This window comes from Apodemus sylvaticus, chromosome 3, assembly GCF_947179515.1.
Source record: "Apodemus sylvaticus chromosome 3, mApoSyl1.1, whole genome shotgun sequence".
Classification (NCBI taxonomy): Eukaryota; Metazoa; Chordata; class Mammalia; order Rodentia; family Muridae; genus Apodemus; species Apodemus sylvaticus.
The window spans coordinates 162,377,825-162,401,949 of record NC_067474.1 but is presented as its reverse complement, the minus strand read 5'-3'; the positions used below and the strand labels follow the sequence as shown (position 1 = coordinate 162,401,949).

At 39.5% G+C, this 24,125-nt stretch overlaps 2 protein-coding genes across 11 annotated transcripts in view; one reads left to right on the top strand and one right to left on the bottom strand.

Annotated features, from left to right (window-relative positions):
• Nucleotides 1–24,125, top strand: part of LOC127681612 (zinc finger protein 420-like) — a 662,660-nt gene that overhangs the window by 575,691 nt on the left and 62,844 nt on the right. The window lies entirely within an intron of this gene.
• LOC127681621 (zinc finger protein 260-like) overlaps nucleotides 17,286–24,125 on the bottom strand; it is a 39,212-nt gene continuing 32,372 nt past the window's right edge. Inside the window, exons 5-6 of the mRNA XM_052178096.1 lie at nucleotides 22,318–22,444; nucleotides 17,286–20,754 (exon numbers count right to left, since the gene is read on the bottom strand). Of these exons, the coding sequence (XP_052034056.1) occupies nucleotides 19,043–20,754; nucleotides 22,318–22,444 (1,839 nt within the window). The 3' untranslated portion in view covers nucleotides 17,286–19,042. The remainder of the gene's footprint in view (nucleotides 20,755–22,317; nucleotides 22,445–24,125) is intronic.

Genomic DNA, 24,125 nt, shown 5'->3' with positions numbered 1-24,125 from the left:
GAGACTTCTATGTAGTCAGCAGAAATTATCACAGAATGTGACAAACTCCAGAGAAGATAACAAATCTATGCTGTTCACAGGGAACACAGGGTATATCAGGAACATTACTGAACAAGCCTACAGCAGACTTGGGACTAATAACTTCTGCCCCACATGGTGGCAAGAGTTGTGTTGTCAGGATCTGATATAATCACACCCCACAGGTCCTGGCCCCAGACCATTATCAGCTTTTCCAAGCATATTCCTTGCTTAAGAGTAGGAGCTCTGTAAAGTTAAGTTTATACACCTGTGGTAATTGTCATCTCTGATGTATATAAATAATCTCAGTCTACTTATCTAGCCTAGTCATCATTTCTAGTGTCTGTACAATCGTATCTAGGCTTAGAATATTTTCAGACTCTAAGGCTAAATAAGATCATATTTCCTAGGTTTTACTAAGCTCTTGCTAGCTGCTCAAATCAACTGTTCTGGCTCAAAATTCTTGTACACACTGACTGATTAAATCTGCTCTCTCTCTCTCCCTCTGTGTCTTTGTCTCTGTCCCTCTCCTTTTCCTTCCCTTCTCTCTGTTCATGCCTAATTCTTCTCTTTCTCATATCCATACTGCCTCCACTCACACCCTGGTTACTTTCCTGAGCTCAGCTTGTGGGACCTTGAAAGGCAGTCTGTTTTCTGGTCAAGCTAAATTTAAACCCTGGAGGCCCAGCAGATAACTGCAGGGGACAGTAGGTGTTTGTCCCCTGAGCTCATAGGCCCCAGGCTCCTGACTGGAGGCCTTAGCTCTCCATAATTCTGTGGTAATCAGTCACATGTGGCAATGCCTCAAGTCCCTCTACAGGTAGAGAATGTGATCACAGATCATGTAGCCTCAAGGCAGATCTCCATTTTAATGAGGTACCTAAAGGCCTGAGAGGCTTAGACAATTAAGCTCTCCTCCCTGACACTCCACCCTACAAAAGGAATTTAAGTTCAGGCCTGCCCTGAGGAAGTAGGATAAGATTTCACTCATCTCAACTCTCTTCCATGACAAAAAATGTTTTAAAACCATGGACTGCCTCTTCTCATGGGGACCCACAGAGGGGAACAATGGAACAGGTCTTCCTCAAAAGAGTTGCTCTAGTCTCCCCTGCAAAAGGCCTCTCAGCGTTTCTAGACACAGTTTCCACCAAGCCAAGCTGCCTGCCTGAGGAACCTAGGACTCTTTCTTCCCCAAGGGCCCAAGCCATCTGCAGTGTCCAAGAGTGTGAGAATCTTCCCTTATGTTTCCATTTTTCAGCTCATATCCTAATGAGGATGAGAATTAAAGGGTGTTCTGGTTAAGACTGATGGAGGACAAAGTAGCTGCAATTGGGAGAAGAGAGGAGGAGAAAGATCTTTTGGCTCAATCATAAAGAGGTTCCCAAAGGACAATCCTCAGTATTGTCCTCTCATGTGTGGCTTAGTTAAGTCATACTACTGAGTTGTTCAAGACCAAGTCAAGTGTGCAAAGAATTTTTCTAATATCCCTACCTTCTCCTCCATCTTGAGGAGGGTTGTGATGGCCAGGTCAACATGAACTGAGTTTGGGGTGACCAAAGGTAAACCAGTGGGTAGACAAATCTTCTGCCCCAGGGAGGAGATCTTGGCTGCTCAGGGAGGTCTCCCATAGTTGTGTATGGCAGATGCCTTTAACATTTGCTTTCCAAAGCAGTGTCTTCTGGGTTGGGATATCCTGCTTCTAAATTCTGAAACAAAGTTCTGGGTCTTGGCCTCTGGACAACTGTGCATTAAGAAGAAGCACAGTGCTGGCATCCATCTGACACAAGTCGATGACACATGGTAGGGTTCAGGGTGTGTCCCAACCTAGGGTGTGAATATATCCCAGTGAGACAGAACTTATCAAGATGAGGAAACAAGGCTCTGAGAAGGTGTCCCATACAACTTTGAAACTCCTTGATACCTGTTCCACTCTAGTCAGGAAGGAGGTCCTTACTCCAAGATACCGAAGGAGTTTTGGCTATTGTGCCCAATCTATCCACAAGGAACCTCACAATATTTTACTGTTCATATATCCCCTAGTAGCTTCCTATGACCTAACTGTTTTACTTCCAAACCTGGCCAGCACAGGACGCACCACTGATCTGATCATAGCCTCAGGTTGCCTAACTGTCCCTCCCACTAGAAGCCCTGAGGACTGACTATCCAGACTGGTGACAATATTCTACCAGTACCATCAGCATCCAATGGGGAGAAGCTGATAGTGGCCAAGATGGAAGTTGCTTAGCTGTCTCTCCTTTGTTGTCCTTTCTGTTTCAAGAAGTATTGAAAGTGGGAAATCCAGAATAGAGGGGAGGGAGTGCTATAAGTAGTGTGCTAATAAAACTCAGGGCCCTACTTCCTGTTTTCATGTAAGCCTCTCTTTTCTGCTGGTCCTCTTGAGGTCCAGGAGTAATGGTCTCATCTGATCTCCCTTTGCCTAAAAAAGAAACCTGGTACCAGGGCATGAACACCCACAACTGGGACTGTGGCTTTTTTTCTGTGTATTCTCTCCCATATGATCTCAGAAAGTCCAGGCTGTCCAGGAACTCACCATGTAGCCAATTATGTCCTTGAACTTCTGATCATTCTGTTTCTATCTCCTCAATATGCGATATGGGTGTGTGCCACATGACCCTGCTTAGGATACTAACTTTTTCTCTAGCTCTCAGATCAAGATAGTTATTCACCTACCATACAGTTAAGGGTTGGTGTCCAGAAAGAAGGCTAGATCAAAGGCCGTGTTGCAATATCCCAGGACTGTGGAGCTCGATTAATGGATAAGGAACCTTCCAATATAAGTTTGATGACCTGATCTCAAAACCGAGGTGCATTCCAAGAGTATATAATCCTATGGGGAGGTGAAAGACTGAAATAGAGGAATCCCAAAGCTTAAGGGCAACATAACCAGGCATACAAATTGGAAGAACAACAAAGAAACACAACTCTTCAAGGTGTAAGGTATGGACCTACACCCAATGAGGTCTTCAGGATTTCATATGCATGCCATGGCATGTGTGCAATATATCCACACAAATACAGTGTCTCACCATGGTACTCACTGAAAAATGTGTCTTATGTTGAATGTGCTCTCTCCTTGATCTCAGTGGAAGGATTCTCTTGAGGTCCCAGGTATCTTCATGCTCCTTTCTGGGCCCAGTTCTAGAAACTGGTTAACCCACTATCAAAATGAAGGATACAATGGGAAGCTGACAGGTAAGATCCTCATGAGAAACATATTGGACAGGTGTTTCTCCCATACCTTGTGTGCTTTATGTTGCAGAATATTCAATTTGAGTTTTGACATGTGACAGGTGGCTAGGCAGTTGAGAGTGCACATACTACTCGTGGTGGTTTGAATGAACATATTGTCTGTGGTCCCTGTGAAGGCATCACCTTGGAGGAATAAAGCCACTGGATGTGAGCTTCTGGAGTTAAAAGACTCCCTCTTCTGAGTGCATTTATTCTGTATCCTTTTTGTGGATCTCTATATGAACCCTCAGCTCTCAGCTTCCAGCTCAGCTGCCAACCTCCATGATGTGCCATTCTCCATGGGCTTTAATCTTCAGGAACTGTATAAAACCTTCATTCTATAAGTTGCCTTGATCATGCTGTTTTACCATAGTAGTGGAAAGATAACTAAGACACACCTTATATCAGAGGGCTGGCATTGGATCACCCATAATCAGTGGCATACGGATGACTTTAACTCTGATGCAGAGAACTGAACACATCTCTGTAGATTCTCTAGACACTTTTGTACATGTTTGCACATACAGATCTTTTTGCAAGTTCCAGTTTCAGGCTGGAGAAATGGTTGAAAATGGTTGCTTTTTGAGAGGTACTGGGTACAATTCTCATCAACTATATTGTGGCTCATAAAATTTTGTAACTCTAGTTGCAGGAAATTTGATCGTCTCTTCTGGCCTTCATGGGCACAAGCATGCACAAGATGCACAGGCTAAAATATATGTCACCAAAACACCTGTATATTTAAAAGAACACAAAATAAAGATACTTTTTCTTAATTAATGCCAGATTCATAGATGAAAATAAAGCAAGTGGGAAAGTGAACTATCCAGAGGTATTTGCTTTTTGTGTGTATTGTCTTTAGTTTTTCTGAGATCAAGATGTCCTGGATCACCAAGACTTAGCCTGTGGGTACAAAGAATGCAGGTGTGTACCATATTGCCCTGCTAAGCATGTGTTCCTTTCTTTCTTTGTAAGTTTCTTACCTTTGAGTTGTGTTGTTCTGTGACTCCATCTCATGAAGCTTTGGAAAAGACTGTCTTGTCTTTAACACTCCATGAGGTAACCGGTGAAGCCTGGTCATACTGCTGTAAAACGTTAATGCCCCAAATATCAAATGTAAAGCCTCATTTCACTTATTTTCTCAAATTTTCCATGCCTAGGTGATTAGGAGTGCTTGCTGCTCTTAGAAGAACAGAGTTCCGTTCCAAAATCTACATGGTATCTGACAATCATTCTTAATCCAGGTTATGTAGACTCCAACACCCTCTTCTAGCCCATGTCCCGTGCACATACATAGAAGTGGAACACTAATACACATGAAATAGAAATAATGATTGTTAGCTTAATACATTTTCTCATTATTAATATCCCGAGTAGAAAAATGAATGATTAGTTACTTATCCTTAAGGACGGTAAATTAAGAAGAGTGAAATCCATAAGGGAATGAGCTATTGAGAAACTAAAGGGAAAATTTGTCCTTTAAAGGCTTTTCATGCCTCTGTGTATTACTAAAAGAATGCCCATATGCCAAAGTGAACAAGTGAAAGTCAGCAGACAACCCTGAGGAGTCAGTTCTCTTCTCTATGCCAGCCATGGACATCAAACCTGCTGGAACCATGTTGACAGTATAAGAATTCTTTTTCAATTCCCCTCACTTCATCTGGGGAAACTCTGTCCTCATTATTGTACCTCCCAATATTTGTCTCCTTTTGTTGCTGGCAGCCATCATTCTTTCTGTGTCTATGAATTTAAGTAGACAAGGCACTGTATATAACTGGAGTCTAGCAAAATCTCTCCTTCATTGATGGGCTTATTTCACAGTACATAAACTTGATAAGTTTGATCCATGAAATAATGTGTCAGAATTTCTTAATAATTTTATTTTCTGGAAGAATATGTTTCTTAAGAATACAGACAGATGTGGTAGACTAGATAATAATAAGAGTATAGCACACAATTTTTGTAAGAACTTCTTTCCTCTTTGGAGGTTAGATGATAGTCTATTGTATGACAGGCTAGTCCATACTTTGTTTAACCTGCATTTGTTTTATTTAACTTTATGTCGTTTTATTTCCTATTTTTTTTTTTTTTTTGTAGAAGCCAATGTTGAGGTCGACATTCTAATACTCCAGCATGACCCTCTTCAGTGCTGGGACTAAAGTTTTGGGTGTGGGCCACTTCACAAGATTACTTTTAAGTGACTTTGTTTCGTGTTTGTGTTTTTGTCTCTTCTGAGTTCATTATGTAGCATACAGTGCAACATTATTTACTTCTTCTTTTTTTTTTAATATTTATTTATTTATTATATGTAAGTACACTGTAGGTGTCTTCAGATGCCAGAAGAGGGTGTCATATCTCTTTTATGGATGGTTGTGAGCCACCATGTGGATGCTGGGATTTGAACTCATGACCCTTGGAAGAGCAGTCAGTGCTCTTACCGGCTGATCCATCTCTCCAGCCCTATTTACTTCTTCCAAAATAACTGTTCTGTGATGCTGTTCTAGGAATTTACATTTTGGCCCACCCTAAGGTTCTCCTCTGCCTAGCTCTTTTTTGGTTCTGAGTATGTCAACCTAAACAAGGAGAGCACAGAGTGGTTTCAGAAATACTCCTCCCAAGATTGTGACCTTGACTATACTGTGTGACATTCAGAGCTGGCTTTCATCATCTATGTCAATGTAGGCAAGATGTGAAGTGTACATTGCAGTGCAATTAGAATTACAACAAGGCCACTGACTGATAAGCAGTATTACACTTCACCTATCTATGGCCACAACTATCCAGGGTGCTGCAAATTTTACTCCTGTAGTGTCTAAAGGCTTTATCAACATGATCTCCTGGCTTGAATCTCTGTCCATCATCAAGAAAGAGGAAGGAAACCAGAAATATAGCATAGGTATTAGGATCTCTGGAGTTTGGGGCCAACCTGATCTACAGAGCAAATTTCAGTACAGTCAGGACTTCAGAGAGAAACTTTAGCCCAGAAATCTCATGGCTGGTGGCACACTGTCCCTCCAAAGCACAGTGAGTGTGCTTTTCTCCTGCATTTCCTAGCCTGCCTATTGGAACCTAGAATTCACATTTTTCTGATCATCCTTTAGCTGCAAGCATCTTTATTGATCAATCCAAAACCAATTGGATGTTTTGATTCCTCCAAGAAAGGGAACAAAATACTCTCAGGAGCAATAAACAAGAAAATGTATGGAACAGAGACTGAAGTGAAGGCCACCCAGAGACAGCCTTACCTGGGGATTCATACTATAAATAGTCATCAAACCCCTTACACTATTATAGATGACAAGTATTGCATACCAAATGGAGAATTCCATTGTTGTCTCTGGAGGGGTCCTGCCAGAGCCTTACACATACAGAAGCAGATGCTGGCAGCCAACCATTGGTCTGGACATGGGGTCACCAATGGAGGAGTTGGAGGGTGGTTCAGAGGAGCTAAAGGGGTCTAGAGCCCCATGGGAAGAAAAATGATGTCAGCCACCCAGAAGTCTCAGGACTCCCTGGGTGTAAACCATCAACCAATGGGTACAGAGGTTTCCATCCAAAAATTTGGTAGAGGGATGCTTTGTTGGGCATCAGTGGAAGGAGTGGTCCTTGGTTAGATGAAGGCTCAATAGATGCCCCCAACAAAGGGAAATCAAAGAAGGGTATTGTGGGAGTGGTTCAGATGGAGGGGCATAAACTTGGAGGCAGGGAGTCAGAGGAGGGGTTGGGGGTTTTCAGGGATTGGCGAAATTTCCTGGAGCCATTCTCACATAGATCTCAACACCTCTTCCTTTCAGCCATCTTACATGCTCAAGCCTGCCTTTAGAAGGAAAATTTTGGCTTTCAGGTTTGCATATAGCAAGGTGGTCAGCACATACAGAGCTCATGTTGGTTAGAATAAACAGAGCTCACTTGCCGTTAGGTTACTATAGCAATCTCTTTCCACTTCAGCTCCTCATGATCATTTTAGTTTGCCAGCTTCCTTGAAGCCAGTCAGCTTTGTCATGAGATTCTGAGAGATAATTCTGAGCGACTACTTCCTAGAGACAATGTTTAGAGACAGTGCTTGTCCCCTGAAAGACTGTTCCCCGGAGACAATGTTTGCCCCCTCATACTCCCTCCCTACATCCTGCTCACTTTCCTTTATTTTGCTGTGCATAAAATAATAAAATTGACAGCTTGATCAGAATACTGTCTTGCTGTCCATCTCTTACGTCTGTGGCCCCCCATTCTCTACCTAGGTGGTCCAGGGACCCTGTAGACTGTCCCTGCACCACCTAGGTAAAGAATGTTGGTCGGGACACTCCTGTGCCCAACAGTGAGGAACCTGTGAAGTCATCAAGGAGAGAACTCTATGCTACACTTTGGGAAGGGCCCTTCATCATAGCTCCAGGTGCTGATAGGTCAAGGAATGGTTGACCTGCTGGTGTTCAACCAGGAAATAATCACCACGGCACAGGTCATGGAAGGTAAGAGGGGACAAGCATCCACTCAGAAATCCCTGCTCATTTCAGGGCTTAAAGAATCTCTCAAGACATGAGGGGGCAGTTTTTGTTTGTTTGTTTGTAGACAGTGTTTCTCTGTATAGCCCTGGCTGTCCTAGAACTCATTCTGTAGCCCAGGCTGTCCTCAAACTCAGCCTGCCTTTGCCTCCCAGAGTGCTGGGATCAGGTGGAGGGGCATATACTTGGAGACAGGATAGGAGGAGGGGTTAGAGGTTTTCAGGGAGGTGGGAAACTGGGAAAGGTTTTACCATTTAAAATGTAATAAAGATTATATTCAATAAAATAGAAAAATAAACTATATGTATACTCATTGGGAAAAAAAAAACAATTTGAAAACAAAAACTGCTGTGTTCACAAGCAGATTCCAGAACAGACCATCAGAACCACTACCTATAGAAAAGAGACCATCATGGCTTGAACTGTACTCCCCATGTTCCCAACCTTTGTGTACAAGGTCTAAACTCCACAGAACTTGCCTGTGTCTGGAGGCCAAGAAGTTAGGAAGGTAAATGTCTGGCTCTGCTCCAGTAACATTGTTGTTCTTCTAAACAGGGGAATTCAGCAAAGTACAATTAGAAAGAGATTGTATGGGAACCTGTGAGAAGGTGGCTATTTAGAAGAAAGGAAGAGACCTTCTCTGTGCCTGACATTGGACATTAGCCTCTAGAACTAGGAGCAGTTACATTTCTCTTGGGTAATCATTGCAGTCTCTGGACTTGTGTCTTAACCCAGGTAGACAAATGGAGCTACTTCAGGCCCACTGTCCTTGGTCAAAACTGCTTGAGACTAGATCAACTTTAGTGTTTAGTATTTTTAAACATTTAGATACATAATGAGAAATTTTGCATGAGGACCAAATTCAAACACATGATTCTTATGTGTTTTGTACACATGCATATGTGGGAGAGAGAGTCTAACACAAGAGCTAATAAGATGGCTCTTCAGGTAAAAGTGCTTAAAGCACAATCTTGGTCATGTGAATTCTGTTCCATGGACCCTCTAGGTGGGAGGAGAGTCACATTCTGCATGTCATCCACTGATCTCTAATCTCATGCCCATACACTCAAAGAATCAGAATGATTGAAAAATAGACAGACAGGCATACATTCAGACAGGAATGTAGAGAGATGACAGCCCCGACAAAAACAACATAATCAAGACTTTTTTTTCTAGGAGGACTGGCTCTTGGGGCCAGAAGAAGTCAAGCTCACATTGCAAGGAAAGCCTAGAGACAGGACCATGAATATGAGTAGTCACAGTGTGTCTACTGTACAGACGCAGGGAGAGATGCATGGTGGTGTTCAGCTTACTTTCTACTTGGCCCAGGCCCACAGCTCACTGTTTGGTGCTGCATACATCCAGGTTGTGTGTTCTACGCTCAGCTGAAGTTCTGAGGAAATTTGCTCATAGACATGTCTAAACACATGTTATGTAACTTGGCTTATTCATTTATTTTATAATTCATTTATTTAGAGACAGAGTCTCACTGTGGAGTCTTGCCTGAAACACCCTATGTAAACCAGGTTGGCCTTGAACACAGACATCTACCTTCCTCTAGTCCCCAGACTTGGATAAAGATAATATACCACCATCACTGCCTGCTTCTATTTTTGATAGGATTTCTCAAGCAGCCCTGGCTGACTTCCTACTCAGTGTCTCTCTGAGGTTAATTTTTAACTTCCGTTCTTGCTGCCTCACTTCCTTAAGTGCTAGGTTTACATTCTAATGCTGCCATGTTGGGAGTGCAGGGCATTGAACTCAGGGCTTCCTACAGGCTACACAAGGATTACAGAGAACTCCTTCCATAGTTGGGACATAAAGGTGCCTCATTTTCTCTTTTACATGTCTGGATACCTCCAATTGCAGTGATATTGTGAAACAAATTGTGCCTCTGTATGCTATTTCATCAGAGTCTCAATAAGGACATAAGGATCACCTGAGGCAAGGAAAAGATATACGACTACCAGAGCCTGTGCAATGGTACAGTCACCACACAGGGGCCAAGAGTTTTGATCTAGTCATTTGGAGATGAAGGCCTGCTGGCCACCTCTCAGCCTGGAGGGGGCTGAAAGGAAACAGAGCAGGATTCTCCTGTGGATTTAAAGACTGATGGTGTCCGGACGCTCTAACTCTCTAACTATACGGAATGCTGATGATAACTGCCAGGAGCCATCCTCACTTAGAACTCAATGCCAAGAACTCTCCATACCAGGAGCCATCCCCACCTGGCTCTCAATGCCAGGAGACCTCGATACCAGGAGTCATTCTCACTTAGATCTCCATGCCAGGAACTATTCCTACATAAATCTCAAAACCCCTTCCTTTTGACGTTCATCTGTAGATAGGTTACTATAGCAACCTCTTTCCACTTTACCTACTCATGACCCCCCCCTTTTTATCATGCCAACATTCCAACAGCAATAACTAGCTTTACCAGAAATTATGAGAAACTGTTTCTTAGAAATGATGCCAACCCCCTGAGATTGTTCCCCCCTTTACCCCTCCCAAACCTTGTATGCTTGCTTCCCTTTATATTAACTTGTATGAAAATTAAAGTTTGACAGCTTGATCAGAATTAGACAGGCTGTCCGGCCTCTCTCTCTTGTGTCTTGTCGCCTCATCGCCTTTCCTCTAGGTGGCTTAAAGGAACCCTGTTGACTGTCCTGCGGGTCGGGACACTTTGGCGCCCAACAGTGTGGTACCTGTGGAGCGATCTAGAGAAAGGGGGTCGTGGATCAAGGAGGAGGGTCCTCCGCGTTCAGCTCCCCGAGAGGAGCAGCTCCCCGAGAAGAGCAGCTCCCCGAGAGGACCGGATTTGGTCAAAGCAAGGTTGACCAGCTGGCACGCTCGGCCAGGGGAAAATCTCCATGACAACTTTGTCTCAGAAGGTGAGACTCCATGGGGCAAGCTTTTACTCAACAATCCCTGCTCATTTCAGGGATTCAGGAATCTCTCAAGACACGGGGCTGGGTTAAGAAAAAGAGATCTTAGGTACTTCTTTGAGAATACTTAGGGTCTTAAGTATTATGTCGGACAAAATGTCCCTGGTTCCCAGAGGAAGGAATCATAGGTAAGAAAACATGGGCTACAGTAAGAGATTACTATGCAACTTTTGGTCAAAAAAAAAAAAAAAGTTCCGGTTACTGCCTTTAACTACAGGTCTCTGATTAATAACATTATTCAGAATTCTTCCTGCTTCCAGGATCTACTTCTCTGAAAAAGCGCTCGTCCGGACACTGTCTCTGTGCTTTCTTATCCCTCCCGCCTCTGATAGATATGGAGGAGGGACATTTAAAACGGTTTCTGTCTATGTCTGCTCTTTTCCCTAATTTCTCAAAAAGACCAAAGTCTATTTTTCTTTACAAACTCTGAAATCTAGTCATAATTCAGGTGCTGACACTCTATCTCCCGGGGAGGAAGCCAACTTGGAGGAGAAGCTGCCAGCAGGAGAGCCACTGAAAAAACTTCTTCTCTTCACCAAATAATAGCCGCAAGGAGCAAGTAGTCCTCTTAAAGGAGCTACAAGACCCAGAGGGAAAAATCTAACTTCAAGACTCATTTCAAAGATAAATAGCTAGAAAAAGCCAGAGCCAAAACAAGCCCCCTGACTTTAAAATTTTAGAAAAATTAAAGTCCGCAGTCACAGCCTATGGGCGGACTGCACCCTTCACTTTGGCACTTAGAATCTTCTACCGAGGACTGGCTCACACCTGAGGAATTTATGCAGCTTACCCAAGCTGAGTTCTCTGGGGGAGAATTTATTCCTTGGAAGTCAGAGGCAGCTAAAACGGCCAAAGAAATTGAAAGTAAAAACTACTCACGGGGCAGAATCTAAGTCCTGGACTGTGAAGAAATTCCTGGGCTCTCCTCCCCTCTTACCTCTCTCCACATGGTCATGGCCAGTCTATACTTATCTACACACTCTCTCTCTGCGCCTTTCTCTGTCTCCACTACCCCAATAACTCTCATCCTCCATCCTGAATAAACTTTATTCTATACCATGTCTGTGTGTTTTCGCCTAGGCACCGCCCTTCTCTACCCTGCCGTATATCACATTCTTTAAACCTTTCTCTTTTTATGAACCCAATAGGGGTTAAAAAAGCAGGGCACTATGGAGTAACTATCAGTGGATGCCACTGTGTTTCCCCTCCCTTCTCTGGCAGAATTCCCAGAACAAAAGGAAGATAAGTAGTTAACTCTTAAACAAGAGAAAAAGCAGGTTTCAGAAAAGCAGTTTTTCCATGTGCAGGACGAGGTAGAAAAAAAAATGGTTAAAAGCTAATTTCAAAACTCTCCTGGGGAGGAGAGGAAAATGGGAGACGTCCTATTTCCTCTCTGAATCCTACTGGAGATATCCTTAGTTCTGGTTAAGATATTTGGATCTCTTTGGGACATCAAGTTCCATCTCTGTCTGTTGAGTATCTTTGGTGCACCAAAACCTGTCCATATGTGTGTCAATTTGTTTGTTTATTGTTTTGATTGGCTGAATGGTTGTTATGTTTATGTTATATGTTTAAAAAAATGGTAAAAAAAAAAAAAAGCATTATTGGTCCTGCCAGTCTGCCATTTACACAGAGGAAGATGATTAAAGGTGCCTCACATTCTTAACTATGAGTTAAACACAGCTGGAGAAAAAGCTACTTCTTAAGGGGCCAGCAGCCTCAACCTCAACAGTTAATTCTCCTAGACAAATTTCTACCATGGTGATGACTGGGTTCAAAGTGCTTTATTCCCCTGAAATTACAGCTGGAAAAAAATATGTTTAGTTTAAATTAATGAGATTTGTGTAATTGCTTCATCTTTATTTCTAATTGGTCTTAAAGGTATAAATGTTTTACATGCCTTGACTATAGAGTATTGGCTCATAAGTTATTGGACATGATTTAAAAAATATAATGATGGTAACAAAAGGTAAGTTTAAAGCTGACAATTTAGGGTTAAAGCTATTTTAAGCAACTCGTGGCATGCCACAATCCAAGAAAAACAGGTCCCTAAGATATTTCTAAATTGACATAATGTTTTATGTGATTCTTATCCTAGAAATCAGACTTATAAAAAATAAGATAAGTTCAATAAGTTACACTGTCATACATTCAAACATACAAGCTGACAGACAAACTTTGCAATATGAAAGTAATGTGTTTGCCATTATTTTTAAGGAGAAAAGATTGTTTAAAATTGGGTTTTGCTTTCAAAAAATTGTAGTTATGCTTTGATATTACAGGTTCTTTTTGTTATTTGACCTTCATACAATGGGCTCCTCCTTGCAAGACTGATGGATGTAGGTCTAGCCTTATCTTGCAAGCCTCACCTAGAGAGCTTCTGTCCAAAAAAACATTTTTAACAGATTCATACAGATGTGGTTCAAAATAAAGTTCAAACTTAGATCTGTGAAAGGTTAAACATAAGCTAACTTAAAAAAAAACAGTAAAAAAAAATTTCATTAGAAAGTTCTTCCTCAAGAAATGGCTTGATCTTAACAATGGGCTTTTAAATTTTTTAAGTAAATAATTTTTAAAAATATGTTAAGATAAATTATTTGTTTAAGACACTGCTTTAAGTTTGCCATAAGAGGATTTAAGCCTCTGATGTTCTCAAAGTAAATGCAAAATAAATATTGACAGTCATAACTTGGAGAAAGCTACCGTAAGTATTTGTTAACTGTTTATGATATATGTTTACTTCCATTCCTTGACAAAGAGAACATTAATGTGAAATCTCTCCAAATAAGGTTTTGACATCCTCCAATGAAGATTTGGTGTAATAATAAAGTGTTACAAAATAAAATCACAGAAATATTTTTAAAAGGAATGTTTTAAGGGCATGATAAAATGTTAGTTCCTTATTTTAAACAGCAATCAAATTAATTATTAGTGATAGTTAATGTATTACATGGCAAGCCTTTTTAGACAAAATTCATAATGAACATTCCAAATCAAATTAAGACAAATATTATAACTAATTATTATAGTCAGTCATTTGAAATGTTTTATTAACAATTTGATATTAGCCATATTACTGAGATTCCTCATAATTCTCAAAGACAAAATATTATGGAACAGGCCCATAAAACTTTACAATATTTTTATAACAAAAGAGGGGAAAATCACATCTCTATATACCACAAAAATTTTAAAATGTTAATGCCAGGGAACTCTCTGAGTGTAGAGAGGAGGGTATGTTTGTGTTTTTTCTGCAGGATGTTGAAGGAACACGCTAGCTGTCAAAGTATGCTAATGCTGAGACAAAGAATGATGCTGATTATAATCATTAAAAATGACTACAGTCTTCAACACCTTTGGATGCCTCTTACTAATGCTGACACCATGGACATCTACAGACTCAACATCCCTCTTTGCATGGCAAATTTATTTAGCTAAAAATTGGACAAATTATAAACAGATTAAAGGGGAGATATTGGCTACTGCTGATTGCCCCCCTTCAGGGTGTCAAAAGGCCATATATTTAAATTTTACAGATTTCAAATGTAGACCAGATAGAATGTGGCCTGACATTTATTTTCTTTAAGATTAGGATTTACTTTGGTTGTTTGGGGCCTTTGGGAGAGCCTCTGGACTTCTCCTGTGGGATTACATCCAAGTAAAGCGTAATGTTACACCCTCAGCTAGTTCTCAAAAATATGATGAGTCCTCCTGGCCTCTAATCCTTCTACAAAGGGATGGTACACACTTTTACAAATTAAGTTTACCACCCATGCAAAATCTCCTAATCTACATTGGCAAATAGGCTATGAATGGGGTCTTCGCCTCTATGTACTTGGCTTTGATGCAGGTATTATTTTCTCCATTAAGCTCCTTAAAGAACCTTTATATCATGCTCAGCCAGTCCCAATGGGACCTAATTCTGTGTTGGTACCTCATCCTGTTCCTCCTAAAGGAATTGATCAAGACAGCACCCGTACTCCTTCTATTAAAGACACTTCCCTACCTTCTGTATTTCCCCTCCAGCCACCAGCTAAGCCATCAGCTACTACACTGCCTGTACAGCCAGATCCCACTAAAAATCTTGTACTTTAGTTAATCAGACTTTTCTCACTTTAAATGAAACTTCCCCAGAACTTGTTGAAGATTGCTGGCTGTGCTACCATTCCCAACCACCCTTTTATGAAGGAATTGCTGTTCTTGGTGATCCCCCCCCCCCCCATGCTGACCATCCATGGCACTGATGTTGGCAAAAGGGCGCTTGGCCAGGTCTTTCATTAACTCAGATATCTGGCCTGGGACTTTGTGTGATCCCTAGTGGAACAAATGTCCCCTCACTTTATGCTCACTTGTGCAATGAAACCTATTCTCCCCCCAGAGGGAACTTGTTGGGCATGCCTTGATGGCCTTACACCTTGCCTCTCTGCCTCAGTTTTTCAAAATCGAAAGAATGGGGAGAAGCCTGAGTTTTGCATTCTTAAGATGTACCCTCGTTTAGTTTATTATCGCTCTGAAGAATTTTTTCACTTGTGGGATCAATCCACATCTACTGGAGGCTCCATTTCTTTGAGCCGTCCTCGCAGAGAACCTATCTCTGCTGTTACTCTCTCTGTCCTACTTGGCCTTGGAGCTGTAGGAGCAGGGACAGGTATTTTTTCCCTTGTTCTTTCCAACTCTAGGTACACGGAGCTAAGTGCTACCATCGATCAAGATGTCCAACGCCTTCAGCAGGGGATAATTGATCTCTCCAACTCCGTTGACTCCCTAGCTGAGGTTGTCCTCCAAAATAGGAGAGGACTTGATCTCCTGGTCCTCCAACAGGGTGGACTTTGTGCAGCTTTAAAAGAAGAGTGTTGTTTTTATGTTAGTAAGACAGGAGTTGTAAAAGACAGCATAAAAATAGTCAGACAAGGCCTAGAAAAACATAAGAGATAAAGAGAACAGAAAGAAAGTTGGTATGAAAATTGGTTTTCCACCTCTCCATGGCTCACTACACTTTTACCCAGTGTCCTAGGACCCTTTGTAGGACTGTTATTGTTATTTTCTTTTGGACCATGGGCTTTTAAACGCCTCACAGCCCTAATTAAGAAGCAGATAGATGACTTGGCAGCCAAGCCTATTCAGGTACATTACCATCGTTTGGCTATGGAAGATTGAGAGATGGCTACCTAATCCCCCAGGGCAAAACAGCCCAAACAGCACACTCTAGTGCCTTAACAGAAAGAGCATCCTTGTCACAGCCATTCCAGCCGGGACTCCAGAAGGAGCCCCACAAGCTAAAGGCATCAATAACAATTAACTTGCTGGGCAGTTAGCCAATGACGGGCAACTTCCCAGGGCCACTTCCACCTAAGACAGGTGTCTCTGGAGGCTGGCAGAGACGACCAAACAGGAACGGGATGATGGATGACCGGGTCGATTCCTAAGACAGGCACTGTCCCATTATCTTGATGCCTTATCTGCTTGCCATCAATGGCTGTCTGACCTCTGCTCTCTATACAGAGAAGGGGGAGTTGCCAGGAGCCATCCTCACTTAGATCTCAATGCAAAGAACTCTCCATACCAGGAGCCATCCCCACCTAGATCTCGATGCCAGGAGACCTTGATACCAGGAGTCATTCTCACTTAGGTCTCCATGCCAGGAACCATTATGTAAATCTCAAAACCCCCTTCTTTTGAAGTTCATCTGTAGATAGGTTACTATAGCAACCCCTTTCCACATCACTGCCTCAGGACCCCCCCTTTTTATCATGCCAACATTCCAACAGCAATAACTAGCTTTACCAGAAATTATGAGAAACTGTTTCTTAGAAATGATGCCAACCCCCTGAGATTGTTCCCCCCCTTTACCCCTCCCAAACCTTGTATGCTTCCCTTTATATTGACTTGTATGAAAATTAAAGTTTGACAGCTTGATCAGAATTAGGCTGTCCGGCCTCTCTCTCTTGTCTTGTCGCCCCATTGCCTTTCCTCTAGGTGGCTTAAAGGAACCCTGTTGACTGTCCTGCGGGTCGAGACAGATAACTTCTAGACATGTCCTAAAACATTTTGCGCATTCAGAGGGTTAAAACCTGCAGGCTCAGGCAATTACCACCTGTAGCCTAACAGCAAGGATCTAAGCAGTGTAGCCGCTGTTCTATCTACCCAGGAATTGCAGGGTTCAAATTTTCAGCCTGCTAGTTGAAGTTGAAGAAAATGACAAAGCCATATTTTTATTTATAGTGTGGGAGACTTTTCTCTTATATTGCTAAGAATTCATAAAAGAGAGATTTATTGTAGAGACTCCCAAATTATTTTCATATGGACACACTCACTGAGTCAAAGAATTGATTTCTCAGACCTAAGACCTTTTGAAATACATGTTTTCCTTTGCTCTTAATCAAGCCCTGAGTCATTTCACCCTCCAAAGGAGTTGTTATCCACACATTTAAAATCACTAGTATAAAGTAAATGATACAAACTTGCAGAAAATTTTAGTCTTACTCTTATGTTTCATGAGAGACATTTCTTGGGGAGATACAACATATATTCATGTAAGTATCCCAAGCAGAAACTGAAAACAACCAAGTCAAACTGGATTAATCAATGAGCTTTATTACATTTACTTACAGGACTATGGGGAAGGACTTGTTGACCAGAGCACAAGAGACTCATAGTCAGTTGTTATCCTGAAACTTGAAACCAGCATTTTATAGAAATTATTAATTCTGGGTACTCTAAGCATATCTATAGGAATCTTTTTTTTTTTTTTTTTTTTTTTTGAGACAAGGTTTCTCTCTGTATACCAGCCTAGCCTGGAACTGAGAGATCTGCCTCCCACTGCCCCCAAAATGAAGAGATTAAAGGCATGCATCACCACTGTCCAGTCCTGTAGGCATCTCTATAAGATTAAGAACATCCTATTTCGGTGGCTCAGGATATCAAATACTTTTAACTGAAATCCTTTATGTGAATTAAATATAAAGAATTCTGTCATTATTATTAAATAGTTTTAAAGGTGTATTAAATACCTTAATTTTGTTTCCTTCTAAATCCTTTAGATTCAAAGAAAGTGTCCAAAAAAATAATATATTCGTCTGGCTTCCCCACTTGGGATTTATCTTATATTTGAGGTTGAACAAGTAAAACTTTCCTATATTGTCACATTTTCAGAATATTTCTCTGCAGAAATAGGTTACATTATCTAAGATTGGAGCATGGTGTGAAGGTTTTCACAAGTTTTGCAAACTTACAATAATTCTCTAGTGTAGAACCTCATGTGGTAAATAGAGTCTCGATAAAACATATGCCACATTTCTTTTCTTTCTTTTTTTTTTTTTTACGGTGGAAACATTTTCCTCGGTATGTATATTCAGATGTTTTTTCAGAACTGAAAGGAAGTCAAAGGAATTTTCATAGTAATTGCATTGAATTTGTGAAGTTTCTCTTCTACACGTATTGACTGTGGCATAAGAGACTGGACAGAAGTCAAGTGTTTATGCCACCACTGCATTTGAAAGATTTCTCTCATGTACATATTTTTAGGATAATTCTAAAATATCCATCCTTGGTAAAGGATTTTCTCACTCACTACAATTTCTAAACTTACACTATTATAAAAATTCTCTGATGTTTTCTAAGACAGCTATTATGGGCAAAGTACTTGTTTCATCCACTGCATTTGTGATTTCTCTCTTGTATGAATTCCCCGATAATTTCTAAGACTGCTACTGTGGATAAAGCAATTGTCACATTCAGGACAATTAGAGTTTCTCTCCTTTACTTATTCTCTAACAAGTATGAAGATTTTTAGGTAAAGCATTTGTAAGGTTTCCCTTCTATATGAGTTCTATGATCAATTCTAACACTGCCTTTCTCAGTAAAGCATTTGTCACATTCATTGAATTCGTAAGGTTTTTCTTCCATATGAATTCGCAGATGACTTTGCAGACTAAATTTCTACTTAAAGCATTTGTCATATACATTGCATTTGCAAGGTATCATTTCTATATGATTTCTATGATGAAAATGAAGATTGCATTTGTAGATAAAACATTTGTAACATTCTCTGCATCTCTAAGGTTTCTTGTCTGTATGAATTCTCTGATGAGTATGGAAATTGCATTTGTGGGAAAAGCATTTTTCACATTGACTGCATTTGTAAGGTTTCTTGTCTGTATCAATTTTCTGATGACTATGAAGACGGCATTTTTGGGTAAAGCATTTGTCACAATCACTGCATTTGTAAAGTTTCTCTCCTGTATGAATTTGCTTATGACATTGCAGACTATCTTTGTACTTAAAGCATTTGTCACATTCATTGCATTTGTAAGGTTTCTCTCCTGTATGAATTCACTGATGACTGTCAAGACTGCATTTTTGGTTAAAGCATTTGTCACAATCACTGCATTTGTAAGATTTCTCTCCTGTATGAATTCTCTGATGAAATCTAAGACTACTTTTGTCAGCAAAGCATTTGTCACATTCACTGCATTTGTAAGGTTTCTCTCCTGTATGAATTCTCTGATGAGTATGAAGGCTACATTTTTGGGTAAAGGATTTGTCACATTCACTGCATTTGTAAGGTTTCTCTCCTGTATGAATTCTCTGATGAACTATGAGACTACTTTTGTCAGCAAAGCATTTGTCACATTCACTGCATTTGTAAGGTTTCTCTCCTGTATGAATTCTCTGATGAAATCTAAGACTACTTTTGTCAGCAAAGCATTTGTCACATTCCCTGCATTTGTAAGGTTTTTCTCCTGTATGAATTCTCTGATGAACTATAAGACTACTTTTGTCAGCAAAGCATTTGTCACATTCACTGCATTTGTAAGGTTTCTCTCCTGTATGAATTCTCTGATGAAATCTAAGACTACTTTTGTCAGCAAAGCATTTGTCACATTCCTTGCATTTGTAAGGTTTCTCTCCTGTATGAATTCTCTGATGAAATCTAAGACTACTTTTGTCAGCAAAGCATTTATCACATTCACTGCATTTGTAAGGTTTCTCTCCTGTATGAATTCTCTGATGAGTATGAAGACTACATTTTTGGGTAAAGCATTTGTTACATTCACTGCATTTGTAAGGTTTCTCTCCTGTATGGATTCTCTGATGAGTATGAAGACTACATTTTTGAGTAAAGTATTTGTCACATTCATTGCATTTGTAAGGTCTCTCTCCAGTATGAATTCTCTGATGACGTTGCAGATTAACTCTGTGATTAAAGTATTTGTCACAATCACTGCATTTGTAAGGTTTCTCTCCTGTATGAATTCTCTGATGAACTATAAGACCACTTTTGTCAGCAAAGCATTTCTCACATTCACTGCATTTGTAAGGTTTCTCTCCTGTATGAATTCTCTGATGACCTATAAGACCACTTTTGTCAGCAAAGCATTTGTCACATTCACTGCATTTGTAAGGTTTCTCTCCTGTATGAATTCTCTGATGAATATGAAGACTGCATTTTTGGGTAAAGCACTTGTCACATTCACTGCATTTATAAGGTTTCTCTCCTGTATGAATTCGCTGATGATTATCAAGACTGCATTTTTGGCTAAAGCATTTGTCACATTCACTGCATTTGTAAGGTTTCTCTCCTGTATGAGTTCTATGATGAATTCTAAGAATGCCTCTGTGAGTAAAGCATTTGTCACATTGACTACATTTGTAAAGCTTCTTACCATTATTGCTTGGTTTCAGCATCAGTTTATGTTTAGATACAAAATCCTTATCAAATTCTGGACTGTTGTTTTCTTTCTTCCCTATGTGTATTCCTTGATTTAGATTATTTATAGAGCACTCATTTAAACACTTTACACAGTCTTTATTTTTGGAAACTTCTCTAGTTTTCCCAATTTTAAGTCTTTTCAGGTTTGAGGATTGAAGTGAGGCATCTCTGTGGTTAGTTTTCTCAGGTGTACTTTGGGTGGATTCATTAATCATTTTGCTGAGCTCATTACATTTATAAGACTTCTCTTGCATATTCACATGTTCATGGATATTGCACTCTGTGTATTGATCTAAGACCTTCCAATGTCTTCCACATATGAGATGATTTTCTGAAAAGGTAAAAATAAAGATGGCAGGGATTACTGTATTGAGGAAAAAGATATTCAGTAATGCCTGCTTGTTGATATTTCAAGTTAGACATTCTCAAGAATTCATGCTCTCAAAACAGCTTTTTTCTTTTTTTATAATGTTTACTTGGATCCTTAGAAAAACCACAATTCTAATCTACATCCACTGAGAAGAAAATATACTACCCTTCTAAATGTCGTTTTAAATATAGCACTTTGCAGAAACTAGGACAAATAAAGTGATTGATCAGTACTGAAATTTCACAAAGATATCTGATCAATGTACGCACAGCACCTAGTACTAAGGATAACTAGATGATGAGAGGCAAGTGGAAGAGCATAAGCATTGAAATACATTTCTTTTTTATTGTTTTTGTCTTTTGTTTTTTGGTTGTTTGTATTTCGTTTTATTGAGACAGGTTTTCTCTGTATAGCCCTGGCTGTCCTGGAACTCACTCCTTAGACCAGGCTGGACTCGAACTCAGAAATCCACCTGCCTCTGCCTTCCAGAGTGCTGGGATTACAGGCGTGCACCACCACCGCCCAGCTCATTAAAATACTTTAGTATCATCAGAAGCTGGTTCTCCCACCACAGCAAGCACTGAATAAAACAACGCACCTAAAAATAAGAAAGCTGACCTAAAATACTATCTCATGAATAAAATAGTTTTAAAAAATACAGGAAAACATGGATAAATAGGTAGAAGACCTAAAAGTGCAAACCAATAAATCCATTAAAGAAATACAGGGAAACACAATCAGACAGGTGAAGGAATTGAACAAAGTAATACAAGACCTAAATGAGGAAGTAGAAACAATAAAGAAAACATAAATGGAGGCAACCCTTGAAATGAAAAACCTAGGACAAATTTCATGATTTATAGATATAAGCATCATCAACAGAATACAAAGGATAGAAGAGAGAATATCAGGTGTAGAGGATACCTTAGAAGATATTGACAAAATTGTCAAAGAAAACTGAAAACAGAAAAAATCCTGTAACCCAAAACATCCAGGAAAACCAGGACAGAATGAAATGACACAATCTAAGAATAACAGAATAGAGGAGAGTGAAGATTCTCAGCTCATAGGGCCTGAAAACATCTTCACCAAAATCACAGAAGAAAACATCCCCACCCTAAAGAAAGGGAGGACCATAAACATAAAATAAACAGCAAACAGATTGGAGCAGAATAGAAAATGCTCTCATCACATGTGTAAAGAAGAGTTATTGTAATAGCAATTTTATTTGCTGAAATTATTATGTATACAGACATATAATTCCTTGTTCTCAACGTTTACTTTTATTTAAATTCAGAAATTTCCAGTTTCCAATTAAAGCTACATAAGAGGTATGGAAAGACACCAAAGAATATATCACTGGATATTCTCCAAACTGAGAGGGAAATTTCATGAAAAAGTTGTGATTCTAACCAGAATTTCCTGTATGCTAGTGGTCTCTTGATATTTCAGAGAGTTTACATAAACAGACTGTAAGGAAATTAAAATAAAGATTCTGGAATTCAAAAAGAAGTGTAATCTTACCCAAAAACAATAGATTGTTGAAATTCTCCAACATTACATCCATGTACAACGACCGCTGAGCAAAATTGAGACATTTCCATTCCTCCAGTGAGAAGTCCAAAGACACATCATTGAAGGTTAACAGACCCTGTAATGGAAAACTACTTATTTGCTACTGGACAATATTGTTTTCCTATGCTAATAAAATGCCAGAAAGAATAGGAGTTACTTTCTGATACAGATTATAAAAGGAAATATTGAAGGACAAATGTTTTTTAAAAGTTTAATAGAGATGTGTCTGAAAGTATGAATTGCTGCTCTTTCATAGACGGTCTATACAATGGCTTACTATAATGGTCTCATTTTCATTTATTAAGGCTCTCACATTCATGAATTTTCTGTGGCTTTCTGAGACTTTAACACCAAAAGAAAGTTTTGCCACAAGCACTACATTCAGAAATTTTGTTTGCTGTTGGGATTGTATAATTTCTTTTTAAAGTACTATACTATGAAATAATTTTCCCAACAACCTCATGGCACTACTCTATGGATTTTTTAAACCAGTTCTTCTTTCACGTCCAATGATTTTTGCTGAGCACTACTGACAGGACGAATATACAACACATATGCATAATTTAAGGCAAATGAAGCCAACATACATTATACAAAAAGATGTTAACTCTAATAAAATATATTTTACTTAATAGTCATAGACTTCCTTGTTTTTATATCTCTCTGAGAATGAATGATATAATCATCTTAAAAGCAGCAAGTATTTTCAGAATATACCACATACATTTGGTATCTATATTCAGTTAAAGTATGTTTATGAAATATGCATTGATATTAAAAAGAATATCTGTGTCACATCACAGATGGTCAAGTTATGATGAAGAAAAATATGTTTTCTAATCTACAATATCCACCTTGCTCAAATATGGACACTTGATCAATTCTGTATGAAGCTGGATGTCAAATGACTGTATTGTAGCATTATCTATTTAATATTTTGATACCTTGATAAAAGACTATAAACTTTCTATAAAAAAACAGGTAGAATATGACATAGAGAACTAATAGCTGGACTAAATGTCAGAGTTTTTTCCTTAAACAGAAGAGGACTACAAAGTCAGATTATTCATTAAACATTCCTTGAAATGTTTGACATTTCCTTGAAAATGACATATAGAAATAAATATTTAGACAAATTATTTTATGCAAGTATATTCCAACCAAATATTAAAAAAAAAAAAAAAAAGCAGGGTTGGCTGGGCAGTGTTTGTACACACCTTTAATCCCAGAACCTGGGAGAAAGAGGCAGTAGAGATCAATGCTAGCCTGGTCTACAGAGTTAGTTCTAGGACAGCCAGTGGTAAACAGAGACATCCTGTCTCGAGTAAAAAGAAAAAAAGAACAAAAGAAAAAAAGAAAAGAAAAAAACCTCAGCTGGAGAATAGGCTCTGCTGTTAAGAGCACTGACTGCTCTTCCAGAGGCACAGAGTTCAATTCCCAGCATTCAAATAGTGCCTCACAACCATCTTTATTGGAGATTCAATTCCCTCTTCTGGTATGTCTAAAGACTGAGGCAGTGTATTCACATACATGAAATAAATAAATACACATTTTAAAAAAAAATTAGAAAAACCTCTATTAGAGAGCATTACATTATTTAAAGTTAAATAAAAGCTGGCAAAAAATACACATAATAAAAACTTCATACATTCCATATGGTCTTTTACAACATAATACTTAGGTTTGTATGTGTAAAAAAAAAAAAAAAACAGCATGAGACAAGATGCATTTCGATGAAGTAGAATCTTTTTCTTTGA